Source organism: Desmodus rotundus, chromosome 7 (genome assembly GCF_022682495.2).
Source record: "Desmodus rotundus isolate HL8 chromosome 7, HLdesRot8A.1, whole genome shotgun sequence".
Classification (NCBI taxonomy): Eukaryota; Metazoa; Chordata; class Mammalia; order Chiroptera; family Phyllostomidae; genus Desmodus; species Desmodus rotundus.
The window spans coordinates 17034489-17053575 of record NC_071393.1 but is presented as its reverse complement, the minus strand read 5'-3'; the positions used below and the strand labels follow the sequence as shown (position 1 = coordinate 17053575).

Below are 19087 nucleotides of genomic sequence, written 5' to 3'. Positions count from 1 at the left end.
TAACAGTGAGTAAACTTAGTCCCATTATCCTTAGTGTTAATTTGTACACTTGTGTAATCCCAGTGTGTATCTGTACTGCCATGGTCACCACTGCCCTTCGACTCGGGCGCAGCACCCCACATCGTCACCACTGCTCATGGACATCCTCCTCAGCCAGCCAGTGCTCTGATGTCCTGCCCTTCCTTCCCCACTATCAGGTATGCCTCCTAGCGCTGATGGGACTGTCACCTCCCTGGGGCACCATGCTGCTCCCTCTATTTGGATGCCTGCCTTGCTCAGAACCACCTCAGACTTTTTGTTCTCAATGTGTCGGGAGGGCAAAGAGGAGGGAGAACTTAAGATGCTTTTTGATATGCAGAGGTTAATTTCCTTTTTGCTTTCTAATTTTTGCATCTTAAATCTTTGAAATCATAAAAATATTCTTCTATAAAGCTTATAGAAGTTATTTTCACTTTTAAGGCTTTAGTTCACCTAGAATTGATTTTTGTGTGTGGTTAGAAGTAGGGATCCAGGTTTTTTTTTTTAACTTTGAGGTGGGTGTTTATTATGAAATGGGTTCTAGCAGTATTGTTAAATAGTTCCTATTTTAATCTATGCACTGAGAAACTGATCTGCAGCTTTCCTTCTGAAATATCAAATTTCCATATATCATGGGTCTAATTCTGCACTTTCTCTTTCATTTGTCTGGTTGTCTATTTCTGTGCTAATCGTTACCACACTGGCTTATTTACCATAACTTTTCATTCAGCCAGGGTGCAGCCAGGAAAACAGACCTCTTTAAGTATTTCAAGGAAGAATGGATTTAGTTTGGGAACTGGGTGTTTACAAAAGTAGTGGCGGGACTGGAGGAGTAAAGGTACAGAGAGTAACTGCTACTTCTCAGGTTTGCCACCAACTTTCAGGGAGTCAGGAAGGTGCAGAAACTAAGAAAGTCTCTGGAAATAATCAGTTGTCACCAATATTTAGGCTGGCAGTTTACAGAAAACACCTGAAGGATGCTGCATAACCTCACATCTGCTAAAGTCCATCAGGCATTTGCCCATCATTGACAAAGGAACCAAAACATACTTCTACATCTCTTCTGCCTTCAAATTGTATATGAGCGCCTTTCATTGAGAAACCGACAAAAACCCGCCGGCAGCGTCCAGAGAAAGGTAGCTCCTGACACCCAGCCTGTGAGTTAGGGGAGAGCTGGGAAGGGGCATGAGACTATGAATTGCTGACAAACATTTATTATTTAGACTCTTTATCTGGTAGAATGGTTCTCTCCCTCCCTGCACACACACGCCATGCTCATATTGTCATGGCTGTTCTGGGTCCTTTGGGTTGCCATATAAACTTTAAGATGATATCATTAAATGTTATGAAACACTCAGGATTTTAACTGGACTTACACCTAATTTTCAGACTAATTTTGGGTTCATTGGCCCTTTATGATATTCAGGCTTGCTATCCATTAATATGGTTCATCTTTCTTTCTAATGTCTTTCAGTAAAGCTTTATGACTTTCTACCTGAAGGTTCTATGTCTTTTTCATTATACTTAGTAATTCAGCAACACTCATTGTGCTATTCTAGGTGTTGAGGATACGGTTGTGAACAAAAGAAAAATACCTATTTTAATAGATCTTAAGCAAACTAATTGTTATTTAATAAATTACCATATTGTAATAACTATGAAGAAGACTAAAGCTGGAGTAAAGGGGGTAGAACAGGATGGCAAGGGTGTGTCTTAAAATTGTCAGGACAGGCCTCAGAGGGGTGACATTAGAGCGGAAAGCTGAAGGAGACGAGTGAGCAAGCCAAGTGGCTGTCAGAGAAAGCAGCACGTGCAAGGGCTTTGGGGCAGGGGCACGCCTGACACATCCAAGAAGCAGCAGGAAGGCTGGAGTGGACTGGGCAGGGGGAAGAGAGATGGGGCCAGATCACAGAGCACTTCGTAGGCACTAGAAGGGTTCTGACTTTGAAGGCTTTGGAGCAAACAGGTAAGTTGAGCTGACATATATTTTAAAATGGTTGCTTGGCTGCCATGTGGCAAAACAGACTGATGGGAAGGAGGGTGGGAGCTGGTGAAGTGAGTGTGGGGACCATTACATTAGTCCAGGCTAGTGAGGACAGGGCCCAGTCGGTGGGTTGCAGAGGTCATAGCCAGCAGGTTTGCAGTGGATTGTACGTGGCACATACAAGACAAGAAGATGAGAGGCTTCATTGGCTTTTTCCAGAACAACTGGGTGGAGTTGCCATTTTACTCTGGAGGGAGCAAGATTAGGGAGAAAAATCGGGTTGGGTTTTTCTTTTTAACTTTATACATATTGATATGTAACACACAAGTTGTGTCACATGATGAATTTTTACCAAGTGAGCCCATCCAGATTAGCACGTACAAGAGTAAACAATATCATAACTTTAACACTAAAATTTGCTTTGCTAGTTTTTGAACTTTATATAAAATGGAAACATATGGTATATATTCTGTCTGGCTTTGTTTTAAAGATTTTTATTTGTTTATTTTAGAGAGGGGAAAGGAGGGAGAAAGAGAGGAAGAGAAATACCAATGTGTGATTGCCTCTCACACATGCCCCCCACCCAGGCATGTGCCCTGACTGGGAATTGAACTGGCAACCCTTTGATTCGCAGGCTGGCACTCAGTCCATTGAGCCACACCAGCCAGGGCCTGTCTGACTTCTTTTAGTAAACATTTTACTTGAGATATTATCAAATTTTCCTTTATATTTTTTATATCCTGTTTAAGAAACATTTGCATACCTTAAGGTTATAGACAGTCTCTCGTATTTTTGATTTTTCATAGACTTACTGCCTTTCAGTTTTACCTTTCAGGTTTAGATGTACAATTCACCAAGAATTGATTTTTTGTATGTGGTATGATGTAGAGGCCAAGGTTAATTTTTAAAAATACGTATATGCTATTCAACCCAGTCCCACGTATAGAAAAGGCCTTTTTCCCTCTATTGTACTGCAGTATCACCTTTGTCATAAATTAGGTGTGGGGCCTGTTTCTGGACTTCCTGTAGTGTTTCTTTCATCTGCCTATCCTTGCACTAAACCCACTCTGTCTTAATTATTAGAGCTTTATAATGCAGCTTAATTTCTGGGGGTGGGACTTCTCCATCTTTGTTCTTTTTCTAGACTGTGTTGGATATCCTTGGCCCCTTTGCATTTCCTTATAAAATTTACAGTCAGCTTATGAATTTTCACTGACCCACCCCAAGAGTATATTAAAGGAGTATATTAAAACTCCTCCTGGGGTTTTAATACAACTTACATACAATAAAACATACACATTTGAAGGGTACAGTTTGGTGAGTTTTGACAAATGGGTCCACTCCAGTCAAGATACAGAACAGTTGCATCACCGTAGACAGTTCCACCGTGCCCCCTTCCAGTCAACCCCCTCTGCTCTCCAGAGGTAGCCACTCTTGGGTTCTGTCACCAAAAATTGGTTTTGACCATTCTAGGACCTCATGTAAATGGAATCATAAAGTATGAATTCAAATCATAAAGTTTTGCTTCTTTTGACCCAATATAACGTGTGTGGCATTCACTCATGTTGTTGCGTCTATCAGTTTATTCTGTTGTAGGACTCTACCAAAACTTGATTATCCGTTCACCTCTGATAACCATTAGGGTTTTTTCATTTGGGGGCTACTATGAATAAAACAATTATGAACATTCTTATATGAGTCTCTTTGGGGGAATCTGTTTTCATTTCTCATGGGCAAATACTTAGACATAGAATTAGGTGGTGGATGTGTAAGTTTGATGAAAAACCCCAAACATTTTTCCAAAGTGATTGTATCATTTTTATACTCCCACTAACAAGGTATGAAAGTTCTAGTTCTGTATATTCACCAACATTTGATACGGTCAGTTTTAAATTCAGCCATTCTAGAAGTGGAAAGTGTTTTTTAATTTGTATTCCTTGATGACTAATTATTCTGAGCACATTTTCATGTGCTTATTAATCATTTGTATATCTTCCTTTGTGAAGTTTCTGTTCAAATCATTTGCTGTAGTTTGTTTTTCGATGTTCTGTTACTGAGCTGCAGGTACATTGTGCATTGCAGATGCAGGTCTTTTGTCAGGTGAAGGCATCAGGAGAAAGTGCTGTGACTGTGTTCTTCCAGGCCGTGCTCTCCTGCGCATGTTCTGAGTGGTGTCTTGTGAAGAGCAGGTGGTTTTAGTTTTGAGATTCCATTTATTAACTTTTTTTTCTGTGGTTCATATTTTTTGTGTCTTAAGTCTTTGCCTGACTCAAGGTCAAAGAGAGATATTCTTGTATATATGAAGGTTTATGATTTCAGTTTTTATGTCTGTAGGTTTATGACCTATCTTGAATTTATTCTTGAGTGTGGTTTGAGGTAACCATTGAGGTCTTCTCTTTTTTCCCCTAAATGACAACGTAGTTGTTTTTGTACCACAAACTGAAAATACTGTCCTTTACCCATTGAATTCCTGTGGCATATTCTATTGGAAATCAATTGACCTCTCTCCATGTATTTCTAGACTCTACCCATTGATCTGCTTGTTTACAGACTAAAACCACAGTCTTAACAGTAACTTTAAAGTCATGAGGTCAACTTCAGTTTCTTCCTATCAGTATTTTGGTTGCAGTCATGTTAACTATGTAGATAAATTTGGGGAGAACTAGCATCTTAACAATATTGAATAATCCATTCATGAAAACAGTATCTCCTTTTATGCCTTTAATTTTTCTCAGCAGTGTTTTGTAGTTTTCAGTGTAAAAGTATTATTTGACTTTGCTTAATTTATTCCATGTACAATATTTTTCTTCAGCCTCATTCAGGTATAATCTACATTATAATTGCATCTATTTTAGCTATATAGTTCAGTGTGTTTTAATCAATTATTTTATGCTTATTGACATAATGGTAAACAGAATTAGTTTTAATTTTGTTTTCCAGTATTTATTGCTAAAATCTAGAAAGAAATACAATTATATTTGCATTTGGTTGTGATGTGTCTTACTTAAAATTCTTTTATTCTTGAAGAGTACATAGTCTCTATTTTTTCCTTTAGTATTGGTTGAAGAGACCAGACCAGTCTACACTATACATATAAATAACTTAAAATTACATTAAAATAAAAATTCAGAACCTTGGTCAGACGAACCGTATTTTGGTTGCTCAGTAGCCACACGTCTGGGGGCTGCTGCACTGGACAGCATGGTCTTCATTACTGCAGCAAGTTGTATTGGAAAGCACCGTGTGGACTAGGGGCCCCACGGTCTGGACTTGCCTCATTGTTTTCTCATGGTGCCGTGTCACTCATTCTCATAATCTGTGTTTACAGTAAAGGGAACGTTATATGCACATATTTAAAAGCTTAATTAAGAGCAGATTAAACTTTTAGTTCAAGGCTACCTGGTTTAATGATGCTCTGGCCTAGTCAGCTGCAGCCAGGAGAGTAGGTCCTTCCACATAAAACACAATGGCCTTTACGTGCTGTCTCATCCCTCAGGGCTGGGCCCAGGCGATTCTGAGGAGGAGCAGTGGGGACTGGGGTGCAGTCATTGGCATTCTCACTCTTCACGCTGTGTGAAAATTCTGTGTAACATGGGAGAGAACGGCATCTAATTAAGGGAAGTGCACCAGGTTCATTTTATGGACTTCATAACACCTATTTAACACCTATTTTAACTTTCTGCTTATTTAGTTTTTATTGGCTATATTCTATTTGTCACAATAAACCCTCAGCAAATATTTGTGGAATGACTTTTGAAATAAATAAGACCTGCTCCCTTTTGCATTTTTGGTTCCAAAAAATGGCTATACTTCAGAAAACTCTGTATAAAAAAAAAACCAGACTCTGGCAAAATGCTGCCAGGCAGATCAAAAATCAAGTCCATTTACCTGTCCCAGTTACCTGAAAGGGTAAACTCTGGGTTCTGCTGCTGGGCTCTAAAGTTGTTTTAGAATCATAAAACTTTAATATAAATATATTGAGAATATTTATATCTTTAAGAATACTGTTGTTCTCTGCAGCCCAAATGCAAAATTGCTACAAATTTAATAAATATTTTGAGATTGGATATGAATTCATTTGAGAGGCAAAATGTTTCCTTAATGCCAGCATGTCCTTTAATGTATTTGGACCCAGATGTTTTGGCCTCATTTGCTGGAGTAGATGCAACATTAGCCTGTCAGTTCCCTGCTGTTTGCCATTATTTAGTATTATTAGAGGCTGTAAGCATGCATACTCATTGGGAAAGTTGAAGAAAGGCTTTAAATTGAGAAAGGTACCGAGTTTCAAGATGGCTACAGGGCAGGTGGAAGAAACATTCACCTCCTTCCAGCGCTACACCGGATTTACAACCTGAATGACCAGCAGAAGGACAGCTGCACAGGAGTATTATATCCAAGGATTTACAGAAAAAGCTACGTAGAGACTGGTGAGAAGGGCAGAGGCATGGAAAGGGCTGGCCCTTGCACTCAGGCGCGGTGGCTAAGAAGCCAGAGGGATATCCTGGCTGCAGAAGTCTCCTTTGAGGAGCCTGGGGTCTCAGCCCTGTGTAAGGACCCCAAATCCAGAGCACCCAGGGCTGGGAAGTGGAGCCCACCTAGTATCTGGCAGTGAAAATCAGTGGGGACTCTGTCCTATAGGAAGAAGGAGTCTGCTAGAATCCCAGGTGTTCTCCTAAAGGGCCAACACACAGGATCTTGCTCTCAGGCACTCACCCAAGGCTCCAGTAGAGGAAAGGCCATTCGGCATATGGAAGACATAAAGAGAAGACCTGGGTGGCATGGACCAGAAGAGACATCTGGAGGGTCAGCTAGTGAAGTCTGGGTCCTGAGTCACTACCCCACACCACACTCAGGCACCATCTTCCCAGGGTCAGGCACTCCTATTCTTACAGCACCTGCTGGTGGAGTATACTAACCTGATCCTCCAAATACTGGCGGCACCACCCTGCCGAGCGGGAGTCTGGTAGAAGGGACTGTTGGCTGCACCCAGCAGGGACCTTTAGTGTGTTCTTTCTTTGGAGAAACTATAGGAAGATAGACAGACATTGCACTGAGAGGCTTTGGAGAAGTGCCAGTCTTCCCCTCTCCCTGCAGGCTCAACCAGCACCACCCCCGATGGGAGACTTAGTTCTATTTTCCCAAGTCCTGCTGGCCACATCCTGCTGAGCTCAGGTCTGCAGGGTGAAGGGAATGCCGGTTAGAGCTGGGCCCTTCAGAGCTCAGAGCTGGGACCCTCTAGCAGGTGTGGCTGTGCAGCTAAGGGGAGGTGTAGAAATCCAGCCCCTCCCACAGACTCAGCCAGCACCAACCTAAGGAAAGACGGTCTTGATCTGTTTCCCCAAGTTCCAGTGCCCCTACCCTGCTAAGCTTGCTCCCACAGTGGGGACGGCTGGCTGCACCCAACCTGAACTGGTGTTGCACCCCTCCTGGGCAAATTGAGTTGGGGACTCCAGCAGAGACTAAGTGGTATGGCTCTGGAGTAGGGGCCACATTCTCCCCATTGAGTTCCTGACCACACTGCCCCCAAGTAGGGGACCCACTAGCCCTATCTTCCCAACCTGGATGCCCCACCCTACTGAGCTTCTGCCATGTCCAAGAGGACATGGGACATGGCCACCTGGGGCTCACTCTACAGTCATTCTTCAAAAGGCTCTGGGAGGAAGTCCAGGCAACCTCAGCAGAGTAGCTGACAAGTGGACGCCAGTCTCAGAGAGCCTGGGGCCTTTCGTTGATCTGTCTCCAGTTTAGAACTGTAGGAAGCATAGAACACAGCTTGGCCCCTGTTATACACACCCAGGTCCAGTAGACACAGCCACAATCAGCAGGTAGTGTGGTAGCTCCAGACAGGTAGCCCAAGGGTGGTTACACAGAACATCTGGCACTGACCTGCACCAGAACCCGTAAAAGTGAACCTGGAGCCAACACAAGCAGTGGTGGGCTTTAGAACCTCACTAGAGCTCGACCCGACTAGCCACACAAATGGCACAAAGAGATTTTGGCAGGCACCAGAACCTGCCAGCAACAACGCCACTTCAGGGGGCAGCCCTTGAACAGCAACTCATACATGGTGAATGAATTCTACTATTATAGTCAGCCAGGCTGAGGGTTAACTCCAACCGTGAGTGGGTCAACAGCAGTCAAGACTCAACTACAACAGCAGGGGACAGATAAACAAGAAACATTTCTGGAGCACCTCGCTCAGGCGATCTAGAAGATTGCACCGCATCACAAAGCCCTCGTAACAAGCTTGGGAGTCCTAGCACATCTACCTGATACACAAAGTCAAATAGAAAAGAGCTGAGAAATGGATAGAAAATCCCCCCAGAAATCCCCAGAAAAGAATTAAATGAAATAGAAGCAACCAAGATACCAGACGCAGAGTTTAGAATAGTGGTTATAAGGATGCTCAAGGACCTTAGGGGAAGAATGAATCATCTCAGAACTTAAATGAAGAGACAGTAAGCATTAAAAAGGACCAGAAACCATAAAAAAGAACGAGTCAAATGAAAAATGCAGTACCTGCTATAAAGAATACACTAGAAGGAATCAACAGCAGAGGTTAGATGAAGCACAGGATTGAATTAGCAATTTGGAAGACAAGATAACATAAGCACCCAAGAAAAGCAAGGAAAAGAAGAAAGAATTTTTAAAAATGAAGGAAGTCTAGTGGACTTCTGCGACAACATCAAGTGTAACAACATTTGCATCATAGGGGTACCAGAAAGAGAAAAAGTGAGCAAGGGATCAAGAACCTGTTTGAAGAAATAATGGCTGAAAAATTCCCTAACCTGATGAAGGAAAAAGTCACACAGGTTCTGGAAGCACAGAGAATCCTTATCAAGATAAACCCAAAGAGGGCCACACCAAGACACTTCATAATTAAAATGGCAAAGGTTAAAGAGAGATTCTAAAAGTATGCAAGACAAATATGGATGTAACCTGGCAGCCGAGGAGTGTGGACTAGAATATGCATGTATGAACAATGACAACTTCATTGTACTAGTTAGTGGAGGTGGTAGATGCCATTGAGCGAGCATGTGCACTGTGTGGCTGTCACATTCAAAATGACTGAGCAAGTAGAGCAATGAATCTGCATCAAATTTTGCATTAAGCTTGAACATTCCTCTGCAGAAACTATTCGGATGATCCAGAAGGCTGCAGCTGTGGGCAACTGCTGATTGGCAGCTTCATCATGACAATGCTCATGCATCACATCTCATGCAGAGGTTTTTTTTTTTTTTTTTGCGAAATATCAAATCACCCAGGTGATTCAGCCCCCTTACAGCCCAGATTTGGCCTGGACTTCTGGCTTTTCCCAAAACTAAAATCACTTTTGAAAGGGAAGAGATTGCAGACCATCGATGAGATTCAGGAAAATATGATGGGGCACTGGGAGAACTGTGTGAAGTCCCAACGTGCCTACTTTGAAGGGGACTGAGGCATAATTGTCCTATGTACAATGTTTCTTGTATCTTGTATCTGCAATAAATGTCTCTATTTTTCATTAAAAATAAATAAATAAAAGCATGTAAGAGAAAAACAGTTAGTTACCTACAAGGGGGCTCCCATAAGGCTGTCAGCTGATTTCTCAAACACTTCAGGCCAGGAGGGATTGGTGTGAAATATTCAAAGACATGAAAAGCAAGGACCTACAACCCAGACTGCTCTATCCAGCAAGGCTTTCACTTAAAATTGAAGGCAAAGTAAAAAGCTTCCCAGAGAAAGAAAAGCTAAAGGTGTTCATTACCACCAAACCAGTATTGCAAGAAATGCTAAAGGGCCTTCTTTAAGAAAAAAAAAAAGAAGAAAAGAAATAGAGAAACATAAAGAATAAAATGGCAATAAATAAGTACCTATCAAAAATAAGTTTAGTCCTGGCTAGCGTGTCTCAGTGGACTGAGTGCAAGCCTGCAAACCGAAAAGTTGCCAGATCATTCCCCAGCTGGGCACATGCCTGGGTTACGGCCCAGGTCCCCAGTTGGCGGAGTGTGAGAGGCAACTGATAAATGTTTCTCTTCCTCTCTTTCTCTCTCCCCCTCCCTCTAAAAATAAATAAAATCTGAAAGAAAAAAAAAAACTTTGTGAATGGATTAAATGTTCCAATCAAAACACATAAGGTAGCTGAATGGATATGAAAACATGATGCATGTTCATTGCAGCATTATTTACATAGCCGAGGGTTGACAACAGCCCAAGTGCCCATTAATAGATGAGTGGGTAAAAAAGCTGTAGTACATTTACACAATGGAATACTACTTGGCCATGAAAAAGAAGGAAATCTTACCTTTTGCAACAGCATGGATGGACCTGGAAAAGACTATTCTATGTGAATGAGATAAGCTAGTCAGAGAAAGACAAATACCATATGATCTCACTTATATGTGGCATCTACTGAACAAAATAACAAAATAGAAACAGAAGCATAGATACATAGAACAGACTGACAGCTGTCAGAAGGGAGGGTGCTTGGGGGTCTGGGTAGAAAAAAAGATGAAGGGATTAAGCAAAAAATATATGTGTGTGTGTGTGTGTACACACCCACATTTATCAGCAATTTTCCACTGGTGTGCCACAAGAATTTTTGAAAACATGTAATACCTGACTATGTAGTCAGGGGCAGTGATGTTTTCCCTTAGACTGTCAGGTAAAAAAGTGACACTGTCAACACAATAGCCTTCTGGTATGAATGAATCAAAATTATACCTTTTTTTGTGAGACTGACAAAAAATATACTTTTTGGTGTGCCACAGATTTTTAGTAATTACTTTGTGTGGGCCATGAGATGAAAAAGGTGGAAAATTTTTTCCTCTTTTCTCTGTTTGCTACTTCGCTAACTTCTTGGTCTTGCTACCTAGCTCAGTGGTTATTACTTTTTTCTAACATACACCAGTGCCCCAGTATCACACACAGGACTGGCTGCTTAGGGTGGGCAGCCCTTGGTGGGGCCTCAAACAGTTATGTACTTGGAATATTATTACCCTTGAATATAAACACTTAGGGACATACATTTTTCTGTAAAATGACACTTTGACTGCATCCCATCAGCTTTTATGGAATTTTAAATTGACTTTATTCTTATACTATTACAAACTATACATGTACGTCCAGAAAGTAGCAAGGAAGCAGAAATGGTGGCAGTGATACTGATTCCACAGTCCTTGGTGAGACTTGCTCTGTGGCCTGTGCAAGGCCTGTTTTCATTAAGTGTTCCCTGTGTGCTTGTGAAGAATGTGGGTTCACAACCGGAGACCAGGTTCTCTTCATTTCATAGCCCTGTTTGCTGAATGTGTTCAAACCTGCCGTCCACTTTCTAAATTTTTATCTGCTTCATGTATCAATTGCTGAGAGGAGAGGGTAGAATCTCCGATTATGGTAGTGTAGTTTTCCAGACTTGTAGTTCTGCCCGTTTTTATTTTGTGAATTTTGAAGCTGTATGGTTAGCTGCATGCAAATTTAGAATTTTGTCTCTCTGCCAAGTACTTTTTAAATATTAGACTATGAGTCCTCTTTGTTTTCGATAGTTCCTTTTACTTTAGTATCTATTTTGCTAATCCTTTTATTGTCGATCATAAAAGGACTGGGGTCTAATGCATTTGCAGTTTGGGGTTTTTTCCAAACAGCATATAGTTTCTTAAGGAGCGTGCGGCACGTTGCCATCGTCTGATAGTTCAGTTCGCTGACATAAGGGTTACTAGCAATTTTTATTTCTTCCACCTTATATTTGTCTTGCTTTTAAAATAATTTTTGTTGTTACCTCCTTTTTTCTATTCCTTTAAAGTTTTTAAAAATTTACTTGTTTCTTGTATCTCCCAACTAGTTTGAGTATAACCCTCTATTTCTATTTTTATGGGTGATTATGTATATTTATTTAATTTACTCTAAAAGTATTACTTCTCTTCCCAAACAACTTAGAGCACTTTAACTTCCTTGTTTTACATACTATTGTCTAGCATTTCAATTTTATATTGCTATCCAAGTGAAACATTACTTTTTACACAATCAGAATTTGTTTTAAGATTCACATTTATCTAGTTTGTTCACTATTCCTTCATGCTCTTCAGACTCTTACATGTAGGACTGTTTTCCTTTTTCCTAAAGTACTTTCCTTGGAAGTTTCTTTACATACAGGGATCTGGTGATACAATGAACCCTGTTTTGTTTTGTCTAAAAACTGATACAAATGTAGAATTATCTGGTCCTCCAACTCTATCACAGAAGATCAGAAGCACTTAGCAGGTAAGTAGCCACCCACCAACAGGTGCCTGGTGCCCCGGGGCTGGAGTAGCCTGCTTTCTGGTTGGCTCTGCTGTGCGCTCTCTCGGGCTCTCCTCCTGGCAAGTGTGACGGTCCAGTGTATCTAGAGGGACAAAACTCCACACAGAGATGCGTGCTTATTAATGACACATGACCACTCTGTGCACTGCAGAGAAAGCTAGAAAGTGTGGGATGTATACAGAAAGCAACTCAGATTCAGCACTTAAAACAGAGGGAACTCATGCTTTAATAGACACTGAAATCACAAAGGAAGGCCAAGTGCCTTAGCAATCTCAATAAAAATATGAAGTTCTTTTTACATGATAAATTTCATAATATAAAAAGTTTAATGCCATCTGGAAACGGTAATTTACAAAAATGTCCACATAGGCCAAAGATGGCTAACACTGCATATAAGGGGTGTGAGTGCCAAGTGGGGAAAGGGTCTGAGGGAGAGGTGACCGCACATGTCCTTACATGGAACATCTTTGAAGGATCTGGCACAAACAAGGCCAAGTTCACAAACCACAGGTAACAATCATTTTAGATAAAACAACAAAATATGTGATCAAATATTATACAGTTTTCACTTTATGCCTACCTATGAAAAGCAAACCAGATTATTGCGTGGAATTTTTTCCAACCTGAACTGAAGCTAACAAAGTGACGGTTCTCCTTGTGTTAGGGGTGGTGGGACAGGCAGGCACCATACTGGAGACTGGCTACAGTGATCACCTGCTGAGAGTTACTGGGACAGACAAGGTCAGGGTAGGGACAGTGTGTGCAGCAGGAGACCACTGCTGGGATCCCAGCAAGTGTCAGTGTGGACCATGACTTTTTTCCAAGGGGATGGAGGTAAGAACTTTCTCATTTTACCATACACTAGTGTGGATCAAAATGTACATTTTAGTAGGTAATTGTGTCTTGGTATTTTGACTTAGTTAAGATTGGCAAAATAGTTGAGTTGTTCACTGGTAGGAATTAAGGCAGAGTCTACCACTGCCTTGCTTGGTGGTCATCCTGAGGTTTCTAGGAAAGGGAGATTTTATTGCTTGTGTCAGTGTGTTCGCGTCGGATGGAGTACAATGGAGGCAGAGCGTTCAGTTTTCTGAGCTGTGAAAAAATTGTATCCAAAGGTATCTGCATATGGGAAAGAAAAAGTATTTCTGTAAGGTTTACCCACATCCATTGACTCCTTCCAAAGTGGAACAAAGAGCCAATAACTGGAGGAGCCGTTTGCTTCTATCCGTGCGGCTCAGGGTCCTCCTGCACGTGGCCAGTGCTGTCCACAGCCTGACGCTCGCTTCCCCTACACTGCAGAAACAGCGCGCTGTTCTAATTGTACTTTCTGTTATCTATGCCGGGAATTAGCAAACTCTCTTAAAGGGCCAGGTATTTAGATATTTTAGGCTTTGTGGCCAAGAGGCAAAATCAGGAATATCTGTAGGTATTTGGGTAACTATTCAAAGATGTAAAACCCATCCCGAGCTCAAGACTATAAAAATCCAGGCCTCTGACCAGATTTAGCCTGTGGGTTGTAGTTTGCTAACTTCTGATCTATACAAAGAAATCTGTGAATTGCACAATTTCACATAATTTTTAAGTGCATACCTTTTTCAGTGAAGCCTGAAAAATTCACTCTGATTTTATATCCATTTCACTCATATAGAAAACACCAAGACTGACAATAAACATAAAGAAGCCACGACTCTACAGTGATTTTTAGTTTGGTCCTATTATTTCATCATCTTAGCTTTCCTTCATTGAAGCTTATAGCCAGAACAACAACAAAAGAAAAACACATACCATTTGGCTTTTCAACAATGAAAATGTAAAACAGCAATGTACGTAGGGCTAAAACCAGGTCAGGGTCCCCGAGTCCTCCTAGCTGGCTTGATAACCATGGGAAGCGGTCTGGGGGTGGAGGGCGTGCTAGAGGTGGGCAAACGGGCAGCACCCTCACCCTCACGGGTGGAGCACAGACCCCGGGCCTTTCCTCCAGGGCTCCTTGGCACTTGGGAAAGAGGCTGAGATTTGCTGAGAAAGGAACAGCCCAACTATCTACATAAGGATTCAGAAATTTACTTTGAGGTTTAGTTTCATTATTGAGGACCTGATTTTGCTATCTAATGCACAGTGCTATAAACTTGGCTTTTATTTGCTACACTAGTACTTCTATTACCATTTATTCTTTCCCTACTAACATAAAGACCACATAATTGCTTGCATCTTTATAAAAAGTATTTCTCTTCCAGTGCTGGGTCAGGGTTAGAATGGGACGTCCTTCTTGTTTGCTTTTGTCAGCACGACGGTTGGGTTAAGTGCAAAAACCTCTATGACGGAGCAGAGAAGAGTAACACACGTTGAATAAATATGGAGAGTACACTGAGGAACGGGACAAGTGGTCAGTTTATAAAGTGAGAGCCTACCCAAGGTTAAAAACTCGACCTGGGGATCTCGATGTTAGTGTCCCTCCTGCCAAGCCCCTCATGTCCACTCCATGGGCTGCAGGTGTCCTGGGCCAAGCCCACCTTTGTGATACATACACCCTCACAGTGAGGATGGTAGGCTTCTAATTTTTGAATTACCTAAGAGAGGCTGCTTTAAATTCTCTAACTAAACTTAGCACTAATGTGACTTTTAGCATTCACTTCCTTACTTGAATATGTTAATGGTGACCTTTCCCTAGACTATTCTTTTGTCTCCTCCCAGCCCAACACTTCATTGCGCTGTCATAGCTGTAAGGAAGTCCACCTTTGTTTTCTGTGATGGCACTTTCAGGGGTATGTTTCCCTTTTCAGCAACATTTGGATGGAAGTCCCAGCAAATGCCCTGCTTCTCAGGCTGCGGACATTAAAGCCTTCTGTGGGAGGGGCGGGGGCCTTGTCCTTCAGACGCTGGAGCAAGGGACCCTGGTCACAGCTAAGACGAGGGTTGCTGTGTAGCTCACAGACATGGGGTGTTGGGATTGTGGGAACCTGGCAACAGATTTTAAACAGAAGTGGTTTTAAAGGCCTGGAGATGGGAAAAGAGAATAAAATTGAGGAGCTATAAGGTGAGTAGGAGCTGGAAGGCTACATTCTGGTTAAATCTAGGTAGCCAGAAGATTTTTTTTTTTTTTTTTTTTTTTTTTTGCTTATAAGGAAACAACAGTTTCAGTCTTTCCACCCTCAAAGCTTACTGATAATTACTTACTGATGACTATTCAAAATTTGACATTTTAAAAAACTTTTTGAGCTTTTAAAAATAATAGCTATAAAATGCAAAGTACTATTGATAATAAAACCAAGTTGTTTATCCATGTACAAAAAAGGTCATTAATGTTTTAAAAGCACAAAGTTGCATTTTAAATCACAATTGCATAGTTCTAAAATGCCTGGATAAGAGTTACATAAATTTTTTAAGAAAATTCAAGTTTGGTTGACAGTGGGCCCCAAGGACGTTTGTAGACTTGATGAAACAGAGTTCAGGATGGAAGTGCCGTATGATGTGAATTATTGCATTGTTACTGTCATGTTACAATATCATGAGACCAAAATTGCTACAATTACAAATCATTGGCATTTTTTTTTAAACCATTCTGTTTTTGGCTAATATAACATTTTTATGTAGAATTCAAGTTAGAGATATTTTACATATCCCACCCCCAATCAGCACCTGAAAGCCTAAAAAAAACTCTATTTGTATTTCTGTGTATAAAAGGTACTGCATATATACCTCTTAGCAAAATATGCACTCCCTTTCCTCTCCCCAACCCAGAATGAACCATGACCATTTTTATACAAAAATCCTGTTGATTAATCATGTCAAAGATGAGAAGCAGAGAGTTTAAAGGTAAACATTTGGTGAAGTGTGTAGAAAATTCCACGAGCCTCCTGTACCAACCCCACAGAAGTCCTGGCTTTCGGTGAATCTGACCCAGGGTCCCAGAGAAGCCACCAGTTTGTGTGTGTGTGTGTGTGTGTGTGTTCGTGTGTGTGTGTGTGTGTGTGTGTGTTCGTGTTCGTGTTCCAGCGTCCAGGCAGGCATGGTGGTGCCCCTCGCCTGGAGAGTGCAGCCCCCATGGGGTGGCTGGTGGCTTCACGGGGCACTGCGCTCAGACGGGGAGTAGGCCAAGTGAATGATGAGGTCCTCTCTGCAGGCTGCTGCACTCTGAGTCACTGGGTATAAAAGATGCTTTAACATTTAGAGGAAGGAAAAAATCTTCCTGGGGACAGAAACTTGTAGCCATTTCCAGAAGGAAGTCTCAGAGGACGAGTGGGAGCTGCAGCAGGGGGGGCAGCGGGCGTTGGCAGCATGCTCAACGTGGTGGTCTCGCTGCGCCAGTGTCCATTGGGAGGGCCTTTTTGTGGTGTTTCTCCGCGTTGTTGTAAAGACAGTTCCTTAAGTTCAAGCTTGTCTACTCCTTCCTCCTTCTTGTTGTGCCGAGGTGACAGATTTAATAGACTGAGGACATCTCTTTTGGAAGTCATCGTTCCAGGGTTCCCCCGGAATATTTTCATTGGTCCTGTGGAATGCTGGGGTGTGCTCTGCCAGAACATCTTTAGGTTGTGGACAGCCTGCACCTTTTCATCAATGGCTGCCATTTTCAGTTTGTCTATGTCAGGAGCATCAGCTGGACTAGAGCGAGCAGAACCAGCTGAGGAATAGGAAAGAGCTGGGGATGGTGCACTACCAGCAGGAGATTGATGGCCTGAGCTTGGGGACATGTTCCTTGGTGATTTGGAGATGTGGGCACTGTAAGGAGAGCTGGGATACTTCAGTTTAAAGAGAGGTTGGTCGGTCAGGGAAGTCTGGGAGTCAGAGCCAGGTGAGGGCCGGCCACTGTGCTGGTTCGGGGTGTCTTTGATGGATGCCTCTGAGGGGGCGGGGCTGCTGTACCCTGAACTCACCTTGGGCAGGGAGGAGCTTCTGGCTGGGGGCTTTGGTTTAACAGTAAGTGGTGATGGCTGACTCTTCTGATGTGAGAGGCTGGGCCTGCTGAACGCACTGGTTTCTGATGCTCTGAAGACGGCAGTGTTATTTGGCATGGAAATGCCATCTTCTGGGTTATTACTCTTACTGGTCTGACTGCCTCCCCTCTGAAGACGCTCCACTGCAATAAGATGACTTTGTGTCTCCTCTAGAATTTTCTGGGCCAGCTCTTGTGGGTCAAGCTTTGGGTTGCTTTCTTCTTGGGATTTCACGGTACTGTCTGTTTCTGTGCTAGACTGGTCTGATTCTCCCGTATCCGAACTTGCTAGTTTTCCAACCTTTTGGAAGGGTGAGTTTGGGCTGGGAATCAGAGTCATTTTAACTGGAGAATTTGGAGTGCTTCTGCTCCCCTTGGAGCTTATTGAAACTTTCACACCTCCAGCTGTCCCTCCTCGGGACTGTCTGTGATCTGGTGAGAAGTGTGTCTTTCTGTTTTCTTGGTAGGCTGCCAAAGGCTCGGTGCTGATGATGGAAAACCCTTCATATTCTTCTTCGTCTTTGCTGCCTGCAGGGCGAGTCTGCGGGGATAGCTGGCTCCGAGGCAGGGTGGATCGCTGTGGGTAAGCATTCTTGGACCTGTCATAGTCCTGCCGTCCTCGGGGGCCCCCACCTTCTGACCCACCCTCAGGCTTCGAGACAAAACTCATTGAGGAGGCGATGGAGCTCAGACTGTACACAGAGATGGCGTCTGAGGCGATACTGTCCGCACCAGTGGGAGAGAAGGGGGGGTGCTGGTAGCTCAAGGGCAAGGCGTTGGAGACAGACTGGGCTGAGGCCAGGGACTCCAGGGAAGACGAGCTGTCAAGGCTGAGGCGCTTGGGCAGTTCAGTAGAATCTAAGAGAAAACGCATGCGCCCAGAGCACAGTTAGCATTCTGTATGGTTTTGAGGTTTCTTTCAAAGTCACACGCATCTTTATATGCATAGAAGCTAGCCAAGCATTATACAAAAGCTACATATGACAACTCAAATTTGTTTTATAATCCTGAAAAACGCAGTTCTGTTGGAAACAGGAAATCTTAGATAGGGACAGAAACACCCCAGGGGGACCCTACATCTGCCTCCTGCTCTGACCCGGGCCTGCGGGCAATCTGTGATGTCCCCTGTGCTAGACCCAAACCTAGCACTGCATGTTCCAGCAGCCTCCTCTGGAGTCATTTACACTCACGCGCTGTACCGCCGCTCCTCCCACTTTCTCTTAACCAACTCCACTCAGGCTTTTGACCTCCCCAGTTCACATAAAGGTCACCAGTGACGTCCCTGATGCTACATCAGTGCTCACTGCTGGGTCGGCAAGGTCGATCACGCCCTGCCTTCACTCACGGCTCCTCCTCATCTTTGTGACCTTTGAACCCCAGCATGCTCACAGGACTCAGTCCTCTTCCCCTGAGGCCTGTTTGCACAGAGGTATCTCCTCCATGGCCTCTCCCTGACCCCCCGACTCGTAAAACCAGTTGCCCATGTAGGTATCTAATGGATACTTCAAAACCAAGTATGTCCAAGATGAAACTCAAACCCATATCTGCTGCCACTTTCAAGACTCAGCAAAAGGTAGTCAGTCCCTTTGGCAGTTTTTCCAAAAAACAGGGTCTCACCTTTGATCCCCCCTTCTTGTCTGACATATATTCTTCAGCAGATCTGGTTGGTTCTGCCTTTAAACCATGGCTACCGTCTGAGCCAGCATTTCATTTTCACGCTCCAGCCAGCTTGGCCCTTTGAGAAGGCAGGTGTTCCCCACCACCCCCCATCCCAAAAACTGCCTCCCAAGTGGCTCCTCCCTGTCCTGTCTGCTCTGCAGCCACCCTTTCTTCTTCTAGTCCTGCACACTCTGCTTGTTTTCTCCATAGCACTTGGCAGC

At 43.0% G+C, this 19087-nt stretch overlaps 1 protein-coding gene and 1 long non-coding RNA gene across 7 annotated transcripts in view; one reads left to right on the top strand and one right to left on the bottom strand.

Moving 5' to 3' along the window:
- LOC112310874 (uncharacterized) overlaps positions 1–19087 on the top strand; it is a 48625-nt gene that overhangs the window by 20471 nt on the left and 9067 nt on the right. For 3 of the 4 annotated variants that reach the window (XR_006656361.2, XR_011651417.1, XR_008427274.1), the window contains exons 3-4: positions 64–197; positions 17675–17790. This is a non-coding gene — a long non-coding RNA (uncharacterized lncRNA). Of the gene's footprint in view, positions 1–63; positions 198–966; positions 1155–17674; positions 17791–19087 lie in introns of all 4 variants that reach the window. The other variant, XR_008427275.1, reaches the window with a different exon arrangement.
- The window catches only part of TTC28 (tetratricopeptide repeat domain 28), a 569569-nt gene continuing 562408 nt past the window's right edge, over positions 11927–19087 (bottom strand). For all 3 annotated transcript variants that reach the window (XM_053927916.1, XM_053927917.1, XM_024567189.3), the window contains one exon: positions 11927–18065. In XM_053927916.1, coding sequence (XP_053783891.1) covers positions 16435–18065 — 1631 coding nt within the window. In that variant the 3' untranslated portion in view covers positions 11927–16434. The remainder of the gene's footprint in view (positions 18066–19087) is intronic.